Raw genomic sequence first — 21,377 nt, 5'->3', positions numbered from 1 at the left:
TATATCTATCCTAACTATCTGTCACTGTCTTTAGTTTATCAGTAAATATATTTAACTTAAATGTAACCTAAATATAACTAACTAAATCGCACTATAAATGTCAATAAATCGTAAACGCTATCTCAAAATCTTTCTCCTCTCACAAAAACCCACGAGGTGAAGGTGCATTAACTCCTCTTTTAAACTTTGTGGCAGTTGAGACAGATTGGCGATTGTGTGGTTTGTTCCCGCCCCTGTCAATCAAACGCAGACTCGGCAAGCGTGCCACCTGTCGGTCGAGACACTTATGAAACGCGCAGAAGCTTCGTTTAGCCATAGTCACGTGACATGGGTGTTTTGAATCACAGTTCGGAGCAGTGTTTCGAAACATCTACGCTTCGGGATCTCGACACTGTGTCGAAACGTTAGTTTCGCGTCAGCCATCCCTAACTCTGACGCTGTGGTCCTGAATGGATGCGGTGTACTGCCTTCATGCGGCAGTCGAGCTCCAGGGTGCTATGTTGGCCAGACAAGAGCAGGAGATATCCACCACTCGCCAGGCTGTCGACTCCCTTGTCGACTCCCTTGCCAACCACATGGCTGACCGCTCTCATCGGGTGCATCAGATTCGTCACGAGCCACCCAACACTGAGATCCGTGAGGTGCCTGAGCCGCGAATCAACAATCCCCCTGTCTACTCCGGTGAGCCAACTCAATGCCGCTCCTTTCTCACCCAGTGCGAGGTAGTCTTTTTGTTACAGCCCTTTTAACGTCATCCTACGAGATATGCTCAATATTTTTGTTTTTGTCTATCTCGATGACATTCTTATTGTCTCTCCCTCACTCCAAGTTCATGTCCAACACATTCGGCGTGTCCTCCAACGTTTGCTGGAGAATCTATTTTTATGTCGAAGCTGAGAGAAACTAAATGCTCGTTTCATGTACCGTCAGTCACATTTTTGGGCCCAGTCATTTCAGCAGAGAGAGTCAGTATGGATCCGGCAAAGATGCGAGCGGTCACCGAGTGGCCTGTTCCTGACTCTCGGGTTGCGCTCCAAAGCTTTCTCGGTTTTGCAAACTTTTACCATCGTTTCATACGTCACTTTAGCTAAGTCGCCGCACTTCTTACTGCCCTAACTTCTGTGAAGTAGCGCTTCAGATGGTCAGAGGCGGCCCAGGTGGCTTTTGAACAGCTAAAGACCATTTTTACCTCCGCTCCTATCTTACACTCTCCCGACGTCTTGAAACAATTTATCGTCGAGGTCGACGCTTCGGAGGTCGGGGTTGGGCCATTCTTTCCCAGCGCTCCTCCACAGATGGGAAAGTATTGTATTTGGGGTAGGCCCCATCCGTAAATAGCTGTCCGAGGGTACGGATTCAGTATTTTCTGCCTGAAGATGAAGGAAGGGGCGCAGCCGACCCCCGTGACGTTTTAGGAGGGACCATCCTGGTGGTGGTGGGATGGTTGGAGGGGAAGAACATTCTGTGGTGGTAAGGGAGATGGAGAGAAGATGCTTGTTATTGGTGAGGGAGGAGCCCATCTTGGTGGTGGAGGGGTGGGTGGTGGTGAGTGAAGTGTTCTGCATCTGCAAACTCAGACAAGTGTAAGCACAGGTTCTTTTATACTTCTATTATTAGAACGTGATTGGACAATTGAAAAGGTAATAGGTGACGCTAACAATTGAGTCTTCCTGGCAGAACTTATGCCAAAGCTTCCATTTCAGCTAAAAGACCCAATGCTAGCCAAGTCTATTTTTTACACATTTCGACTTCTCCATTTCCTATCGTCCGGGTTCTAAGAATGCCAAGGCTGATGCCCTTTCTCGTCTCCATGACATCCCCCCCCCCCCCTGCAGCCGAGATCCCAGAGGTTATTATCCCCCCCGGTCGAGTTGTGGGGACTGCCATGTGGGGAGTCAAGAGATTGGTCAAACGCGCGCTATCTCAGGTTTCTGTACCCTGTAACTGTCCAGGGGGACTCCTTTTTGTTCAGCTCGTTGTGCTGTCCTCCAATGGGGACACTCGTCTAAATTGCCTGCCCATACGGCTCTCTGGCGTGTATTTGTCAACGTTTTTGGTGGCCTACTATGGAGTGCCAGGAGGCGCTTATTGAGGGAGGGGGTACTGTCATGATCCTGGTTCCTCCTTTCTCTGTCCCCCTCTTGTGGTCATCCTGCACAATCTTTCTCTACACCATCACTTTAACTTCATTAGTCCCAACTGTTCCCACTTACCCAATCCTTCCACCTGTTTCCCCTTTTCCCTGATTCCTCCTGCTATGTCTACCTCCGCTTTCTCTAACCCTTCTGTCAGTTTATTCCTAGTGATCAATGCTGAAGACGCATCTCTTACCTGCTGAATCAAGTGTTGTCCTGTCCTGTCTCATTCTGTGTGGTTTGTCTTGATGTAATTTCCCTTCATGCTCCTTACTGTGCTCTATCAACTCAGACGCTGTGATCCTGAATGGACGCGGTATCCAGCCTACGGTACCCACGCTCTCTGCAGGCTTCGCCTCTCGCCGTACCCTCTGTCGGAATCCCCCCCTGCAACTGGCTCGGCTGCCGCTCCTCCCGAATCCCAGTAACCTGTTTATCTGCTACCTTTTGTTAAAGCTCAGGGTTTACAAACTAAGATTTCTGTTTGACTGATACCTCTGTCTCCGGAGTGGATTTATGTTTCCCATTTGATTCTTTGACTGTCTCATTTACATTAAAAGACCGTTACATATCTCTCCCCTAACAAGAGCAACCTTGATTCAGAATTCATGAACGTGCAGTGAACTGCTGTTAAAAACATTTAAGACCAATTTGCCTAATGCTTTCTCTTTTACAAAACAAACGCATACAATAACTGTCTTTTGAAAACCTCTAGCAGCTAGCCTGCACTAACCTTGAGAACTACCTGAATAAAAACAACCTACAGAGGTTAACTCATTACATCTCTGAAAACAAGCAGTCCTTTGCATGTCAAGACACCATCATCATCATGATCATCTATAATCCCATCTGCAGTAACATTATTCTAATATGGCATAACAACACTAAAACCCTGTAAATAATCATTTTGCCCCACAAACCATGCCCCTCCACACATTTTTGACTGACTGAAGTACTGTCCCACATTAGGCTAACCATACTGTCCCATTTTACGAAACCATATTTCCTAAAGTGGGACAGTAGGAAATTTGATTAAAATATCAAATACATAGTTTATACATACAAAGTTATACTATTTTCTGATGGACAAACATTTAATAAACACATTAGTCAAGTCAATTCACCTTCATTTATATATAGCACTTTAAACAAAATACATTGCGTCAAAGCAACTGAACAACATTCATTAGGAAAACAGTGTGTCAATAATGCAAAATGGTAGTTAAAGGCAGTTCATCATTGAATTCAGTGATGTCATCTCTGTTCAGTTAAATAGTGTATGTGCATTTATTTGCAATCAAGTCAATGATATAGCTGTAGATGAAGTGACCCCAACTAAGCAAGCCAGAGGCGTCAGCGACAAGGAATCAAAACTCCATCTGTGACAGAATAAAAAAAACTTGGGAGAGACCAGGCTCAGTTGGGGGGCCAGTTCTCCCCTGACCAGACGAAACCAGTAGTTCAATTCCAGGCTGCAGAAAAATCAGATTGTGCAGAAGAATCATCTGTTTCCTGTGGTCTTGTCCTGGTGGTCCTCTGAGACAAGATCTTTACAGGGGATCTGTATCTGGGGCTCTAGTTGTCCTGGTCTCCACTGTCTTTCAGGGCAGTAGAGGTCCTTTCTAGGTGCTGATCCACCATCTGGTCTGGATACATACTGGATCCGGGTGACTGCAGTGACCCTCTGATCTGGATACAGACTGGATCTGGTGGCTACGGTGACCTCGGAATAAGAGAGAAACAGACAAATATTAGCGTAGATGCCATTCTTCTAATGATGTAGCAAGTACATAGGGTCATATGGGAAGTGTTTCCGGTTCCCGTTTACCTAATTAATGCACTTAGGCACTAAATAGGAAAAGGATCTGACTCCCGCAGTTGATTTTGATATTCTAGGTATTATCAAATTGTCTGAGTTTTGAGAACGCAGCGGACGTAGAGGATCATAATGTAAAAGGAGCTCATTCAAATACTGAGGTGCAAAACCATTCAGGGCTTTATAAGTAATAGGCAATATTTTAAAATATATACAATGTTTGATAGGGAGCCAGTGTAGTGTTGACAGGACCTGTCTAATATGGTCATACTTCCTGGTTGTAGTAAGAACTCTTGCTGCTGCATTTTGGACTAGCTGTAGTTTGTTTACTAAGCGTGAAGAACAACCACCCAATAAAGCATTACAATAATCTAACCTTGAGGTCATAAATGCATGGATTAACATTTCTGCATTTGACATTGAGAGCATAGGCCGTAATTTAGATATATTTTTTAGATGGAAAAATACAGTTTTACAAATGCTAGGAACGTGGCTTTCTAAGGAAAGATTGCGATCAAATAGCACAACTAGGTTCCTAACTGATGACGAAGAATTAACAGAGCAACCATCAAGTCTTAGACAGTGATCTAGGTTATTACAAGCAGAGATTTTAGGTCCTATAGTTACCACCTCTGTTTTGTTTTTGTTTTTTGTTTTCAGAATTTAGCAGTAAGAATTACTTGTCATCCAGTTTTTTATATCGACAATGCATTCCATTAGTTTTTCAAATTGGTGTGTTTCACCGGGCCGCAAAGAAATATAGAGCTGAGTATCATCAGCATAATAGTGAAAGCTAACACCATGTTTCCTGATGATATCTCCCAAGGGTAACATATAAAGCGTGAAGAGTAGCGGCCCTATTACTGAGCCTTGAGGTACTCCATACTGCACTTATGTCCAAAAAGTAGCATGATTGTTTTGTTTAAAATGAATTTATACTCCTTTATATCAAGTTTGTCAAAACACTATGTCACTGAGCTTTGGGTGGTCTTCACACAATGTGCTTCCAGTTTGATGATTCCTCCACCCTCATTGTTGAATGTACATTTGAGAGGTTATGTGATTTTGATCACATGACACCACAGCTTTGGTAACCCAGAGTTTCACTGCCATTCATGTATTTATGGGGGAGATACAAACACAAATCCTTCAGTGTCCCACATTAGGCAGTGTCCCACTTTAGGGCAATTCACCCTATGTCAGTGTATTTTATTAAGCTGTACTCACTTACATAAGTGAACTAGTGCCCTGCACCCACTGGTGTCTGAATAATTTTTGGTTTGACTGGTGATTAATTCTTGTTAAAACTTAAAAGTAATTCAGTGAAGAGCCTTGAGTGGCTTTCTTGCTTTCATCTGGATTAACATTAAGGACACCGATAGACATCCAATTTCTTTCTCCACTGTTTACTTTCACTTTAGACATAACGAGAGTTTTTTCAAAGATACTCTCCAATACGGGTATTTTGAAATACTTTTGGATGTATTTGTCATTATAAGAGCAAGAAGAGGCCAGTTTAGGTGTTCAAGCACTTCTGCGTGCGCCTTGTGCGCCTATAGCTGAAGTAGGCTCTTTCAGGTCTTTTACTGTTAGCTTGTTTAAACTGCGAATTGTCTTTGTTCATTCAGGTGAGGGAAAGCTTGGTTTGGTGTTGCTGTCTGTAACGCAGCTCTCTGCGTGCGCACCGAATGTGGCGCGCAAGTATTTTGTTGAGTTATTGTGTCTCGTGTTTGAAGGTTTTAAACTCTGTTGAAAGTTTGAATGGGCAAGGCTTAAAAACACGTGTAAATGATAAGATTTCGTGACGATGAAGCCTGTTAACTGTACCGCCCCCCCATCTGTTGGCCCTTATAATCTTCACCACCTTTCATCCCACTAGCAATGGCCCTCCATATATATATATATATATATATATATATATATATATATTAACTGACTCGTCATGCGGAGCTTTGGTGGATTTCGGCTTGTCCTGTATTCCTCGCTTGAGAAGCGTTCAGCTTTTCCGCCAACAAATTCCACCATGTAAATAGCGATGGAGTGAGCGCATCTTGCTCTTAAAGGGAGTGGGAGATGACACTCTGATTGGTGTATTGAATGTTATGCCCATTACTTATTAAGAGAATAGGGACAACCCATTGCAACAATGTGCCCTGGCGCACGGACCGTTTTTCCGTCGTCAAAATAGCAAAAGTGGATTTGGACACACCCTGAGTGCACCGGCGCCGTGCGTTTTGTACTTTGCGTTTAGATCGTTAAAATAGGGCCCTTAATCTACTGAAACTGCAAATAAAACAATCAATTCACTGAAAGTCTCTGATGGAGGGTACAGGTGCAGAGCACAAAGAGGAGTACTTTACACAAATTACAGTGAACCAGTAACAGTGACAATATACAGCAAGAATTTTCATCAAATAATGAACTGCTATGAGAACACAATGAAAGTGATTCACAAGACATTGAATCATTGATTATAACAGCTTTAGATAACAACACTTCAGTCGAACCTGATTTAGCATGTGTTTTAAAATCAAGTAACCGATGATACAATAAAAACAGCACATTATATTCATTGTGAATTGTTGTCATTGTAATAATAATAATGTATTTTATTTTATTTATATAGCGCCTTTTAAACACCCAAGAAGACTTTACATAAGATTTATAACAAATAAACAGCCAAACAGCAGACAGTCTAGCGTTGTCTCATATGCTATTTTACATGCCTTTTAGCAAGGAGAGTGCCAGGATTACTGAATTCAGAAGTCAGCTTTGATAAAAACATCAACAGACTCAAGTAAAAGTCTCCATTTGATCTTGAAGTAACTTGAGATGTTATAAAGATCTCACTTTAGATTTTTCTTACCTCTGGGAAACTAATGCTCATAAAAAAAAAAAAAATATTGGATGAATTGTTGATTTTTACAACCATAACCAAATAAACCTTAACAAAGTAGTTATGATGTAAATCAGCAACACATTTACCCAGTGGCAAGATTCATTTCATTGTAGTCAGCTACAGTACATTGATAATAAGAGGAGTTTTTTTGTGCTAGTCTGTAGTCAGTGATAACATGATGAGAATTTTTTTTTTTTTTTTTTTTTTTTGGCTTTTGTTAGGCTATGTCGCTGTATAACTGGGGGAATGAAACAAAATATAAATTCAGTTGTATTAATATATTTAATAACATGACAACCATATCTGGTACATGCCTAAAAAGACATGTTTTTGTTTTGTGTAGAATAGATTACACTAACAGTTGGTTCCAAGTCTATGTTGAATTATCTGAAGTCCTGTGAATAAGCAGCCATATGCACTGCACAAAAACGTTTTTTGTGTCCACTAACATTTTTTTCTTTTTTTTTTTAGTTGGTATTATATTATGTGAACAGGCAATTGAAGTATTCTTTCTTTCTTTCTTTCTTTCTTTCTTTCTTTCTTTTTCAGGGTAAACTGTGTTTTATTTATTATTATTATTGTTGTTGTTATAATTTTTTATATATGTGTCTAGAGACATCTTCATTTAAAACAACAACAAAACCTGTCACTGTGCATAACCTCAGCTGAAATCCTTCAGGTGACCCTGTATTTACAGAAATAAACTTCATCCACCTTTCCTGACGTAAAAATGGGCGCAGCCATTTGTAAATTCTATGGGTCTAGCTTCCGGTCTCATTTTTACCTGTACAAAACAGTTTGTTTTGCTGTTTGATATTGACAATTGATGTGTCCTATCATATTATTTTAATCTGTTATCTTAATTATGGACACACTGGTTTGTACTGCAAACAGTTTTACAATTTACTGCATGTTGTTATTCTCTTCGTTATTTACCTATAGCGGGTAATGAAACGGAAGTCTCAACCAATAGGCTCCCGCATTGAGGAAAAAGGTGGATAAGCCTTATTGATTCTTTGTTTGGTGAGAGCACCACCTATTGGCCAGAAATTACGCCAGTTTTTCCAATGTTCGGCCTCTTTGCCATTTTGAATTTTAGTAGAAAATTCTGCGCTTGCACAACACTTCAGTAAATGGTTTGTCTCTTTGATTTCTGTTATAGCTGGGGCTTGTTTGGCTCTGGGCTATTAAACTAAAAGTTGTGAATTTAAACCCTTCCTTGGGTGCTCTCTGCTCTTTGTTGTCTTTTAAACCTTTGTGCTGAATGTTGACGCTGTAATTGCTGATTACAGCTGTATTTCATTTATTGTGAAATCAAGAAGCTCTATCAGTAAGACAATATCTTCAAAATTTTGCTACAAGTTTGATTGCAACATAATAATTGCTGTATCTCAATTTGACAGTCCCCACTGACAAGCTACTTCTAAATATATTGTAGAAACCAAATTTTCAATAAACTTAAATTGAATTCTATAGTAAAGGTTTCACATCTCTCATTGACTTCATATGTCCAGATATTCCCAAACCAACTCTGACTGTTGAGCCACAGAGTTCATTGTTCACTGGAGACTCAGTTACTCTGAGATGTGAGGTGAATCAGTCATGGGATAGATGGGAGTTTATCCGGAGTAGAGACTCAAACACTGAATCTACTGAAGCTGCAACTAAAACAATCAATTCAGTGACCGTCTCTGATGGAGGAGAGTACAGGTGCAGAGCACAAAGAAGAGGACTTTACACAAATTACAGTGAACCAGTAACAGTGACAATAAACGGCAAGTATTTTCATCAAATAATGAACTGCTCTGAGAACACAATGAAAATAATTCACACAATGCTGAATCAGTTATTATAACAGCTTTAGAGTCTAACCTGAATTAGCATGTGTTTTACAATCAAGTAACCGATCATATAGTAAAAACTGCACATTATTTTCATTGTGAATTGTTGTCGTTGTACAGAAAGACCAAAAGCCAAAGTGAGCATTAAACCTGATCAACATGTATTCAGAGAAGAGAGAGTCACTCTCAGATGTGACATTGATGGTGAAGGAGTCACTAGCTGGAAGTACAGCTGGTATAAAGACGGTTCAGACAGTGTTTTCAGTGAACTACAGGAACACACATTCAGTTCTGTTACTGAGTCTGACGCAGGTAAATACTCCTGTTATGGAGCAGAGAGAGGAGGATCACGAACATCAAACATCAGTGATGAAGTTACACTGACAGTATCAGGTGAGTTTAATCATCTCTTCATGAACACACACAAGTTTAACATGTTATTAATGAGTGATTTCTGTATTTCAGATAAAACCAGACCAGTTTTAAGTGTTTCTTCACAGAAGTGGTTGACTGAAGGAGATCCAGTGACTCTGATCTGTGAGGTTAAAGACTCCTCTACAGGCTGGACATTCAGCTGGTTCACTGTGACTGTTTCATCAGGTAAGATATAATGTGCTTCATGTGATAACATCTGAATTAACTGGTTTCATCACAAAAATTATAGAAATTAAAAATCAAACTCATAAACTAGTCTTAATAATACTGATTATACAGATAAAGGTCATTTAAAAGTCTCATGTAAATATAACTCATCATTTCTTGAGGTAACTCTACACTTTCACTTTATACAGATTACAGAAATCGTTATCAGATTCTCTCAGACAGCAGCAGAGGAGCTGGAGGAAACTACACGGTCAGTTCTGCTGCTCTAAATCACACAGGAGTTTATGTGTGCAGCGCAGAGAGAGAAAAACCAGTCTATAGCACACACTACAGCAACGAACAACTACTATGGGTCACTGGTGAGTTCAGACTGAATCTCTGAATGAAATGAGACTCTCCTGAAATTTTACTTGATCTTTTATGTGCTTGATTTGTTATGAAATTTTATTCTGTCGTAATACAAGGTTACTACTGAATTGTGTCAATGGAGAAAGATGTTTTTTCTTCTAGCAGAGATTAAAACAACGGTGGAGGAAGGGGGAAGCAGCATCTCGGGGTGGCACAGACATTTTCATTATTTCAGTGTAATAATGAGTTTAACAATAATGTAATCGACTGTTTTATTGCCCATAACACAACTGAATACAATTAATTTGTACTTAATTAGAATTGAGATAATGGTGGATTAAATATAATAAAAAATGTAATAATAATGGTTTCTCTGAAGGTTTTTTCCTCCAGAACTAACAATTCGTGAAGTTGTCTCAGTTGTTTTTGGTTTGCTTGCTGATGGCATAATTACAAAAAATTTACAAATATGTTATTTTGTTTTGAAACAGTGTAGAGAGTGTTAAATCAATAAAACAGTTTTGACTTGATTTCCAGACTGTAATTGTCTTCTCAGGTGTTTCTCCTCCAGTCTCTCTGATCATCAGTCCCAACAGAACTCAACACTTCACATTGATCTCTCTCTCTCTGAGCTGTGAGGACCAGCGTAACTCTGATAGATGGACAGTGAGAAGATACAAAGACAATTGGGGTCTGGAAGATTGTTTACTATCACGCTGGGGATCACAAAAAGGATCTACGTGTAAAATCATGTCCACTGACCCATCATACACTGGAGTGTACTGGTGTCAGTCTGAATCTGGAGATAGCTATCAGCCTGTTAATATCACTGTACACCGTGAGTCTGTTTCTGTATTTTTTTTTTTTTTTCATTTCTGATTTTTTAATTAGCATTATTTTAATTTACAATGCAGTACACAAAACTGTTGATTAAACAAAATCAGAAAGCATTAGTCTGCACTAAAAGTGGGTAAAAGATACCAAAAATTTTGTTTTGTAAGAAAATTTTAAATTTAAGAAAAACTGTAATCTGTATTAATATTATTGTTATTGATATTATGATGACGATGATTTTTATTATTATTATAATTATTATTAAATATGTGTTATCATATAGTTGCTATATACTATTTACTATCAGCACACATTTCATCTGTTTGTGTAGTTGGTGTGATTCTGGAGAGTCCTGTTCATCCTGTGACTGAAGGAGATTCTCTGACTCTACGCTGTTTATATAAACATTCAACTCCACCAATCCTCAGAGCTGATTTCTATAAAGATGGATCACTCATCCAGAATCAAACTACAGAGATGATCATCTCTACTGTCTCAAAGTCACATGAGGGTTTGTACTACTGCAAACACCCAGAGAGAGGAGAGTCACCCAAGAGCTGGATCTCAGTCACAGGTGAGACTGTACATCAATAAACACTACAGAAATATTTCTTTATCATTTACAGAACTCATCTAAATGTAAAATCTATGTGTCTCAGCTTCCTCCACAACATCAGAATCTGATGGTCTCAATCCCATGATAATTGGAGTGACTGCAGGACTGATTTTGACATTTCTGATCATCGTCTTCTTGGTCCTCTTGTGGCGCTACAGAAACAACAAAGGTTCATCTTCTGACATATTACAATTTAATTACTCATTTTAATAGGTTAAGGGGGAGCTAGGACAGACAACAACACAACTCTTATGTAAATTAACATGATTTTACTATGAATCCAAAGACAATGGTTACTATTTTTAAACTATGGTAACCACAAATAAAAGAAAATAAATATTTATAAATCAGTTCATTTAAAAATAAATACAAATGGTAATAATAATAATAATAATAATAATAATAATAATAATAATAGGTTGAATACTGGTAAAGTGGGACAATGGGTAAAGTGGGACAGTTAAGCTTAATAATTTATATCTTTACATGGATATGTTTCTTTTACTAAAAATCAATACTGAGCTCATCAGTAGCAAGTATGTGATTAAAAAAAAAAAAAAAATTCTGTGGCTATGACATCGCTTCCGGGGTGTGGCACATCATATTTAACAACCTTGCAGTGAACTGTGATGGTAAGTAAAATGACAGCATTCGGAGATAAATAATGTTAAGGTTATAAAAATAAAACAACTCATGGATCATTTGTAATTGTTACATATTTTGTTATAGGATGTAATGGTGAAACAGAATTTTTAAAAATCACATTCATATTAATCTTCTTGGAGGTTTTTTATGCGATTTTGACACTGTACCAGTTTGCCAATAGCATATTGTTAAATTGGGACAGGGTATTACCGGCAAACTGGGACAGCCATTCAAGTCATTCTAATGGAGGAATAGAGTTACCTTTTTATATGTCCCTCATACATTTAGTTAGATAGCTAGATATTTCAACAAAGACTGACTTAAACTATGCCAGCTCTGACACATTCACCGTGAGACACACGCAATTAACACTTTTCACACGCTCTCACGCCACACATCCATTTTCTCACGCACAGAAAAATCACGAAGCAAAGAGGACACGGAGACCGACAGACTAGACAGAGCGGGTTACTTAAGATATTTACAAAATTTCAGCTCTCTCTGTTAATGAAGGTTATTATTTAATTTTTTTTAACATTTTTATGAAATAAATTTAACCCAATATAAAATGTTGTGGGCAGGTGAGGGAGGGGGTGGGTTGAATTTGCTGTACCTGCACCCCTTCTTTAAAAAAGTGATGTTTATATTATTGTTGTTATTGTTTATATTGTTATTGTGTATTTAATTTATAAGGCCTACACTTGAATAACAACTGAATGTGTTTTAAGTGTCCCAGTTTGCCAATAAAGGTGTCCCAGTTTGACAGTAGCGCCTTGAAAAATGTGGTTTGGGGTCATTGTGTGTTTGAGGAAGAGTCATCCATCCTGTGTTTAATTTTTCTTTCTTTTTTATTGTCTATAGATTAGTAGAGCTCCTATGCTATTTATAATAGTATCATATGAGTGGCTAAGACATTTGGATCATAATAAAAAAGTATACAGAATATAAATTATCAGAAAGTGTCCCACTTTACCAGTATTCACCCTAATAATAATAATACATTATTACTGTACTTTTACTATAATAAAAGCATGGTTAATTTTATAGTGGGGGTTATAATGATTCATGTTCAGTATTAGGATTTTTCTATAAATATATTGTAATGATGTACTAATTTTGCATGTAGGCAATTTAAAAAAGTATAGTTTTGTTAAATCTTAAGTATTAAAATCATGAGAGCGAGAGAAATCAGGCCAAAATAAAGAGACTGAAGAGAAAAATGGAAGTGAAGGAGCAGTTCAGGAGAGAACTTTTAATTATTTTGCATGTCCCTAGCCTAAAGATTTAAACCTTTTTTATGTCATGTCCAAAAAATAAGGTTGTACATGTAGGGTTTCAGAATTTGTTTGTTTGAGTTTTGAGATTTCCCTGTCAGAATTTTATTTTCCCAGCCCCTCGTGGAAATGAATGGCAAAGACATGCAGTTTCCTTTACTACACATAGGCCTACTGAAGCTAGCTAGCAGTGTTTTCATTTTTATTGATCATTCTTTTTTTAAAAAAAATTTTTCAAACCATTGTTTCCTGTAATTATGAAAAGATTTCAAAAACAGTATCAGTAAAGAATTTCTTATGATTTTAAATCTGCATTAAACTTCAAAGTCAATCAATCTCAAAGTAAGACAGTACTAAAGTCTTTGATTTTGTGGTGGATGTGTTCAAATGTGATCATCTCAATTCAAGTGATGAAGGATTGTGAAAGTCTGACAGTATTGAGCACTACTGTAAGGTTAAACCTGCATGGTGTAAATGTTTGAAAAAAATTATAAACAGTTGAAAATAAACATTCATTAGAAATTTAGAAAAGTAATCAAAAAGTAATCAAAAGTAATCAGTTCCCAACAATGCTAAACTCTGTCACTCTCAAACATGTATGCATGAAGGAGATTAAAAGTTGATTTTAAAACTTACATGTGGCGAGTGGGGCGGGGCCGAGAGGCGTGGGAACGAGGGGTGGGGCTCAGGTGTAGCTCATCCCCAATCACTACACCTGGCCTCACTCCTCGTTGCACTGGACGGCCCTCGGCGGACGGCACGACTCCTCCGCCGCCCGGTGGACGGTGACGGCTCCTCCGATTTTGGGCAGCGGCAGGAGTCCCCCGTTCCCTGCCCCTCCGGATTCCGTCACGGAGGCGGCAGGCTCCGGCCCCCTGGCGAACGGCGCCGACTCCTCCGCTCCCTCACGGACGGCAGCCGCCCCTCCTTGTCGTGGGCGGTCGGCAGCGAGCTCGCCCGTCCCCGGCAACTCGCTCCAGCCCACCGCCTCGAGCGTCCATGGCGGCACACACCTCGCCAGCTCGAGGGCACCGCGGATTCACCACAGCGGCGAGGGATCTTCAGCAGCGCGTCCCTCCTTCTCCCGGGCTTCGGCACCACTGTAATAAACAAATCTCCATATTCATCGGGAAGAAGGAGGCGGGAACCGGCGCACAATCAAAAACTCATTTTAATATTCAAAGTAAATACAAAACAGCGCGTCAGCCCCTCACGGCGACTGACGCGCACAAATAAAAGCCAAAACATAAAATAATGTCCCAGGCCTGGTCCTCTCTCGTCCTTCACGGTCGTCGCTCCAGTTTTATATCCTTCCATCTCCTACGTGGGACTCGATACTAGCGGTGGGGCTCAGGTGTAGCTCATCCCCAATCACTACACCTGGCCTCACTCCTCGTTCCCACGCCTCTCGGCCCCGCCCCACTCGCCACATTACATAATCCTTGTGTGTTCAGGTGTAAGATCTCAGTCTCCGTCTAGAGTCAGTGAACAGCAGAACAGCAGTCAGACATCAGAACAGAACCAGAGTCAAGCGGGATACAACACACTGCTGTCTGGTCAGTCTTTACCTGTTAACCATAAATAAACACAAGCTGTGATTGAAGACACTTAGAAATAACTTTCAACTAACAAGACAGATCTGACTAAATCATTTATAAAGTGCAATATGATATTTGTGTGACTGACATTTATATTTCAATACGATGTAATTTGATTTTATTTCATTTTAAGTAATGGATAACAAAACATATGATATGTAATTTAGAGTGTTAATAGCACAATAGATTTTTAGCTGAATGCTTTATTAACTGTTTTCTGTGGGGTTAAATAAGACAAAATGTTCATTATTATTGCAAATTAATCCATGCATCAATTTATTACAGGAACTGCTCATATTTATGACTCTGTTGATGCAACAATTAATAAAGACTTCAGCACAGGTAATCTAATAATGTTACATAAAGTACTTCTGTCATGTTGATCATTTACTAAGGCAGTAGTTATTTTCTAAATACTCAAATCTACAGGATCTTTGTTTTTGTTTTTTATTTCACTGTCATTAAAAACAAATGTCTTATTCCTTTGTTGGTGTTGTTGTTGTTGTTCACTGTAGATAGTGTTAGTGGACCTACTGACGTCACCTACGCTGAGATTGAACACGAATCTTCGGGGAAACAGAAGAAAAATAAAGAAAACAAAGGTAAACTGATACAATGGTTTAATGATCATGACAGCAGTGTAGCAGAGCTAAAGACCTCTGGGGTAAAAAACTCCTTTGATTTTAATTTCTCTCACATCAGTAAACCAACACAAACACTACAGTATTTCTCTGAACACCTGTTTGTGTCTGTTCACTGTGAAATCCACCTGATCCATAAAGGTCATTGCAATATGTTGATTTCAAGGTAAATTGGTAAATAATTAATTATGTTATTCTCTCTGTAGAAGCTGTTGAGATATTATAATCATATTGTATTTCATATCACTGTTGAGCACACAGTAAGCAATAGTGATATTAATGTAACTATTTCATCTTTTAGAGAAAACCAGTGAAGTTTCTGACACTGTTTACTCTAAACTGAACCTGGGGACCCATCAAGGTGAGTGTTAAAGTAAAAACATCAGTCACAGTTCACAAGGAGACACTGAAAACTGCATCTACAAGCATCATTGACAATCTAAGAATAAAATGAAATAAGCAAAAATGAAAGTTGTTGTTTTTAATTTCATTTCTATATTCTCAGGTGCTGGATCTAGTGATGTGACGTATACTCAGGTTAAATAAATGCCCAGAGGAGAATCTTTCAAACCCAGGATGTTGATGAGTTTGGGGGAGAAGATCTGGAGAATGAGCAGATCATCCGTGCTTTATCATCTTTGTGATACTGAGAAATTGATGGCAATATGTGTATTAAATATTAGTGATGCAATCCTTCATGTGCTTCAATAGCTATGCATGTTAATATTTAAAAGCAATGAGCTGATTATACACTGGATAAAAACAGCAAAGGTAGATGATGTTTCAGTGCTGCACAGAGTTTATTTTATTAGTTGATACCAGCAGCAGCAGCTCATCATTAGACTGAAAGAGAGACAGAATATTCAGCTCAAGGCCTTTTTCTTGAATGTTGATTGACCAAATTTCCTTTTTTCTTTGTCTTCTTAATTTAAAATGTATTTGGAGCATTATAGTAGACAACCTAGAAATAACAGGCCATTTTTAAATCATGACTTGCTGGTCTGCATAAATTGCATTAATAACCACACGCGTGTGTTCTATTTTTCCCCTAGACGTCGGTTTCCTTTGAATTGTTTATTTGGTTTGATAATAAACTGCTTTATTGTTAAATAATTTGTTGTCTGCCTCTTTTATGTTGCGGTCTACGAGCCAGCCTTAACATAAAAATGGGGCCTCATTCAAGATTTTTTTTAGCTTTTTCTGAGGGAGTATTTTTATTGTCTCTTCAGGATTTCTGTAAGAGTCAGTTTTCACTCCGGTTAGAGTGTTTTCAGCTGGGCTGTGTGTGAGCGGTCCTTCCATCGGCTCACTGTTTGTTGTTTTGTTGATTTTGTTTTGTATTTTATTTGGAGTTTTCTGAAGGAAATCCTGGGTGGGGGTATGCTTTTCTCGCGCAGCTGAACTCATTTGGAGTACGGTTGTTATGAGGTTCAGCGTTTCAAGTCACCTCGAGCCCGGCAGTCCTTTGTAGACTAGCTAGGATATAGTTTCAACAGGCAGGTTTATCGGAGATGTAAAGCTTTATATTTCTCCCTGATTTGTTTAAAGGGGGGGGTGAAATGCTCGTTTTCACTCAATATCCTGTTAATCTTGAGTACCTATAGAGTAGTACTGCATCCTTCATAACTCCAAAAAGTCTTTAGTTTTATTATATTCATAAGAGAAAGATAGTCTGTAACGATTTTTCCCGGAAAAACACGACCGGCTGGAGGCGTGACGTGTGGGCGGAGCTAAAGAATCACGAGCGCGAGTAGGCTTTTGCGTTGAGAGCATTTGGAAGCGTTTGCGTTTGTGACATTACCGTGAGGGAAAAAAACATCCAAAACAAACCATGGCTAACAGTCAGATTCAGCGTATATTTATGATCCAGAATCAGATCCAGAGGCTGAAATTTAACAAGACCAGCAGCAGCAATGACGTCTTTATGTGGTATGTACTGAAACTGTATATATTTGCTTAGCGGTTTTGGAAAATGAAAGTTCCACTTTATGTCGTCTTTTTTTTTTTTTTTTTTTTTTTTGTGGAAAGTGCAGTTTGATGACAACATCGCATGTTGTTTACTTGATGTGCTTACGCGCTAATAGCTAAGTTAACAACACAGAGATATTTGAAGCAGTTTTACTCACCGCATGCGGTTCCAACACACGATCGTGACCCTTTTTCGTTGGGACTGCATTATCCTTAAGAAATAAACGATGTGCAAATCCGGCGTCAAACTGGGCCTTGTTTGTAAAACAAGCATCTTCGAAATGCAGGGAACAAACAAAAACACTTGCACAACTCCGTTGATGCTCTGTAAAAATAAACTCCATCCACTGGTCCCTTAATGCTGTTTTTTTTTTTGGGTAATCTGTGCAGGGTTGTCTTGCCCTGGCAACCAAAAACACACTTATTTTGTGACATTTCGCGACGCTCTCTCTCTGATCAGTGAATGTCTGTGCTCTCAGTGCTGTGCTCTACGGGAGCACGTGCTCTTCCGGCAGAAGTGCCCTTAGGACCCATATAAGGAAATTCCGCTCCATCTAATGTCACACAGAGCCATACTCGAAAAAAACTTTCCGAAACTTGTGACAAACCGGAAGGAGTATTTTTGGAACAAACGTACAACTTAATTTTTGAAACTTTGTCCATGTTTAGCAGGGGATCCAACTCTTTAACAGTGTAAAAAACTCAGTATGCATGAAATAGCATTTCACCCCCCCCCCCCCCTTTTCATCTTATTACAAAGAGCATTTTTTCGCGTGTGGTTTAAGTTGCCAATTTATATAGGAATTAGATGATTGTGTAGAATGGTTAACATATGAAATTTAATTAGTTTACATAACGATCTTCTGTTGGGGACAATAGAGCTGATCGATGAAGCAAATAAATTTGTAACAGCCTAGTAATCTAATGAGTATGATCAATGGTTTACTGAAGTAAATTAGCACTGCAATTGTGCATTTATTGTCCTCCTTATAACACTGAAATTGTTGCAGTGACGTTAAGTGTGATTAATGTCTGTGTGATTAATTTGAATAATAAAAGCAGGATTTATGTCTTGGGCTTATTAATTCACTTGATCTTTATGATGTTTCTAGTGTTATAGTGGATTGAGATAGGTAATAATTGAATAATCATTTGTGCTTAGGCTGTTTTCTGACATTGGTTTTGGAAGTGTTTTATCAGAATTATTTGGTTTTATTGTGGTCAACTTATTAACTAATCTTCATTTTGTATTAAACTAGTTCAAGATGACTTCCATTCAGGGATTGAATGTAAAACTTTCTGAGAAGTTTCTAGATAGGTGCACCAAAGAACAACTTTTAGAAATCGCAGAGAGTCAAGCGATCATTTTGACTAGCAATGATAAGAAGCGCAAGGAGGATTTGTTAAAGGCTGTTAAAAGCCAGTTGATAGCCAAAGGAATTCTGGTAGCAGGAGATGAAGCTAGTTTTGGTGGGGTAGTGCATCCACTTGAGAGAGATTTAATGTCTGTAGAGAAACAAACACAGTTTGAAACTGAGAGAATATCGTTTGAAGGTACTAAAAGATTAGAAGATAGGGAATGGGAAAAACGTCTTCAGTTAAAAAAAATTTAGCTTGAACAGGAGCGTGAGCGTACACAATTTGAGCTGAAAAAGTAAGAGTATGCACGTGAAAGTGAACGTGAATATCGACAGCATGAGATGAGGAAGCTTGAACTTGAACTGGAAGTAAAAAAAAGCTGGAGCTTCAAAATCTGTTAAGGTTGTGCATTTTTCTTTTGACGTTGGTCGAAACATTAAGATGGTTCCCCCATTTTGTGAACGTGATGTGGACAAGTATTTTGCCCATTTTGAAGGAGTTACTTCTTCTCTAAAGTGGCCAAAAGAAGACTGGACTCTGCTTCTGCAGTGTGTTTTGATAGGGAAGGCTCAGGAGGTGTTTTCTTCTCTTTCTGAAGAAGAGAGTGTAGATTTTAAACGGGTCAAAATAGCCATTTTGAGAGCCTATGAGTTAGTACCGGAGGCTTATCGCCAACGATTTCATGATTATAAAAAACCTGAAAGACAAACCTATGTTGAATTTGCTCTGGAAAAAGAGATTACGTTTACAAGGTGGTGTCAGTCTCAGAAAGTAGAAACCTTTAACCAGTTAAGGGAATTAATTATTGTAGAAGAATTTAAAAACTGTGTACCAGGGTCTGTGTCTACTTATTTGAATGAGCAGAAGGCTCTTACATTAGCTGATGCAGCGGTGTTGGCTGATGAATTTGTTCTCACTCACAGAGTTTCTTTTCCTGATAGAGGTTTAGGTGATCCCAGTAGAAGGTTATCTCAGAATAGGTGGATGCCTCCAGTGATTACATCAAATACGGTGTCAGGTGTGCCCCCTGTGACAAGTCTGGATTTATCAGAGAAGAAAGGTAAAGTGATCTGCTTTTGCTGTCACAAGGTAGGACATAAAATCTCCGAATGTAATGCTTTAAAGAAGTCTGCTAAGCCAGTTGGATTGGTTGGACTTGAACCACTGGAGGTTCATGTTCACCAACAGAATTCTGAGATTAGGAACGGGCTATAATTATACGGAGTATGCTCCATTTATTACTAACGGTAGTGTGTCTTTGCCAGGACAGGAAGGAAAAGTTTCTCTGAAGATTCTGAGAGACACTGGAGCTTCTCAATGATTTCTGCTAGAGGGAGTTCTTACACTCTCCGGTCAGGCTGCGACTGGGAAGGATGTGTTAATTAGGGGGATAGAAATTACTTTCTTAAAAGTTCCCTTACACAAGGTACATCTTACCTCTTGTGACTGGTGGCGTAATTGTTGAAGTACGGTCTTCCCTTCCTGTGCCAGGGGTTTCTTTTATCTTGGGGAACGATCTTGCTCCAGAAAATGTCTGGGGTACATCAGAATCTGTACCATCTGCTGTTGTTGTTTCCACACCCATGTCTGCAGACATTCATGATGAATGTGGGAAGAGATTTCCCCATGTGTTTCCTTCCTGTGCTGTCACCCGAGCCAGAGGAAAACAACTTAAAGCTGACCGACTGTGTGAAGGTGAACTTGATCTACATTCTGACAGTAAGGTAACCGTGGGGAAACCGTTACTCGTTCATTCTGAGGATGCTGTAGATGGGGGTAGTTTTGTTCCATCAAATCAGATTGATGGAGGGACAGTTAAAGAACCATTTGGTATGACCTTGGCAGATAACACCATTTCTGAATCATCAGATTTATTTTCTGAGTATTTCTCTCAGGAGAAAGAAGTATCAGAGGATCTTTTATCCTCTATTTTTCATGTCTCTAGAGAGAACCTGATTCAAGAACAGTTAGCTGATATAACACTTAAACCTTTGTTCTCAATGGTTTGTATTGAGGAAGATATTGAGACTCTGCTACCTTCTTGCTACTTCCTAAAAGATGGGATGTTGCTGAGACATTGGGTCAGTGAATCTGAACCCATTACTAAGGTTTATGTTCAGGTGGTAGTTCCTCTTAAATTCAGACAGTCTGTGGTCGGGTTAGCTCATGATGGAGTGGCTAGACATATGGGGGTGAGGAAAACATATGATCGATTGCAACGCAGGTTCTTTTGGCCTGGTTTAAAAAGGGACGTGGCAAAATATATTAGAACTTGTCATGTGTGCCAACTCACTGGTAAGCCAAACCAGAAAATCCCTGTGGCTCTTCTCCAACCTATTCAAGCTATATCAAAACCATTTGAGTATTTGCAAATTGATTACGTAGGTCCTTTACCTAGATCAAAATCTGGTCATTTATATCATTTATATCTACAGTTATGTGTCTATCTACCTGGTATCCAGCTGTATATCCTGTTAGGTCCATCAATACAAAATCCATTCTCAAAGCTTTAGCTGCCTTTATGTCAACATTTGGCATTCCTGGAGTTATCCAGTCTGACCAGGGCTCTAATTTTATGAGCCGTCAGTTTGCGAAGGCTTTGTAACAACTGAAAATCAGTCATCATATTTTCAGTGCATACCATCCTCAGAGTCAAGGGACCCTCGAGAGATTTCCTCAGACCCTAAAGTCCTTGTTACGGTCATACTGTGTGGAGCTTGGGTCTGATTGGGAGGAGGGGCTGCCTTGGTTGCTTATGGGAGTTAGAGAGGTTACTCAAGAGAGCATTGGATTTCGTCCA

At 39.1% G+C, this 21,377-nt stretch overlaps 1 protein-coding gene across 2 annotated transcripts in view; it reads left to right on the top strand.

Annotated features, from left to right (window-relative positions):
• The window catches only part of LOC113067641 (B-cell receptor CD22), a 69,434-nt gene extending 53,071 nt beyond the window's left edge, over positions 1-16,363 (top strand). For both annotated transcript variants that reach the window (XM_026240016.1, XM_026240017.1), the window contains 12 exons: positions 8,365-8,625; positions 8,812-9,084; positions 9,157-9,291; positions 9,483-9,653; positions 10,199-10,480; positions 10,808-11,050; positions 11,136-11,261; positions 14,466-14,567; positions 14,895-14,951; positions 15,125-15,211; positions 15,552-15,611; positions 15,756-16,363. In XM_026240016.1, coding sequence (XP_026095801.1) covers positions 8,365-8,625; positions 8,812-9,084; positions 9,157-9,291; positions 9,483-9,653; positions 10,199-10,480; positions 10,808-11,050; positions 11,136-11,261; positions 14,466-14,567; positions 14,895-14,951; positions 15,125-15,211; positions 15,552-15,611; positions 15,756-15,796 — 1,838 coding nt within the window. In that variant the 3' untranslated portion in view covers positions 15,797-16,363. The remainder of the gene's footprint in view (positions 1-8,364; positions 8,626-8,811; positions 9,085-9,156; positions 9,292-9,482; positions 9,654-10,198; positions 10,481-10,807; positions 11,051-11,135; positions 11,262-14,465; positions 14,568-14,894; positions 14,952-15,124; positions 15,212-15,551; positions 15,612-15,755) is intronic.
• Positions 16,364-21,377: the final 5,014 nt, after the last annotated feature.

Source organism: Carassius auratus, linkage group LG28B (assembly GCF_003368295.1).
Source record: "Carassius auratus strain Wakin linkage group LG28B, ASM336829v1, whole genome shotgun sequence".
NCBI classification, from domain to species: Eukaryota; Metazoa; Chordata; class Actinopteri; order Cypriniformes; family Cyprinidae; genus Carassius; species Carassius auratus.
Note: the sequence above shows the minus strand (reverse complement) of the source record. Positions and strands in the feature narration are given on the sequence as shown.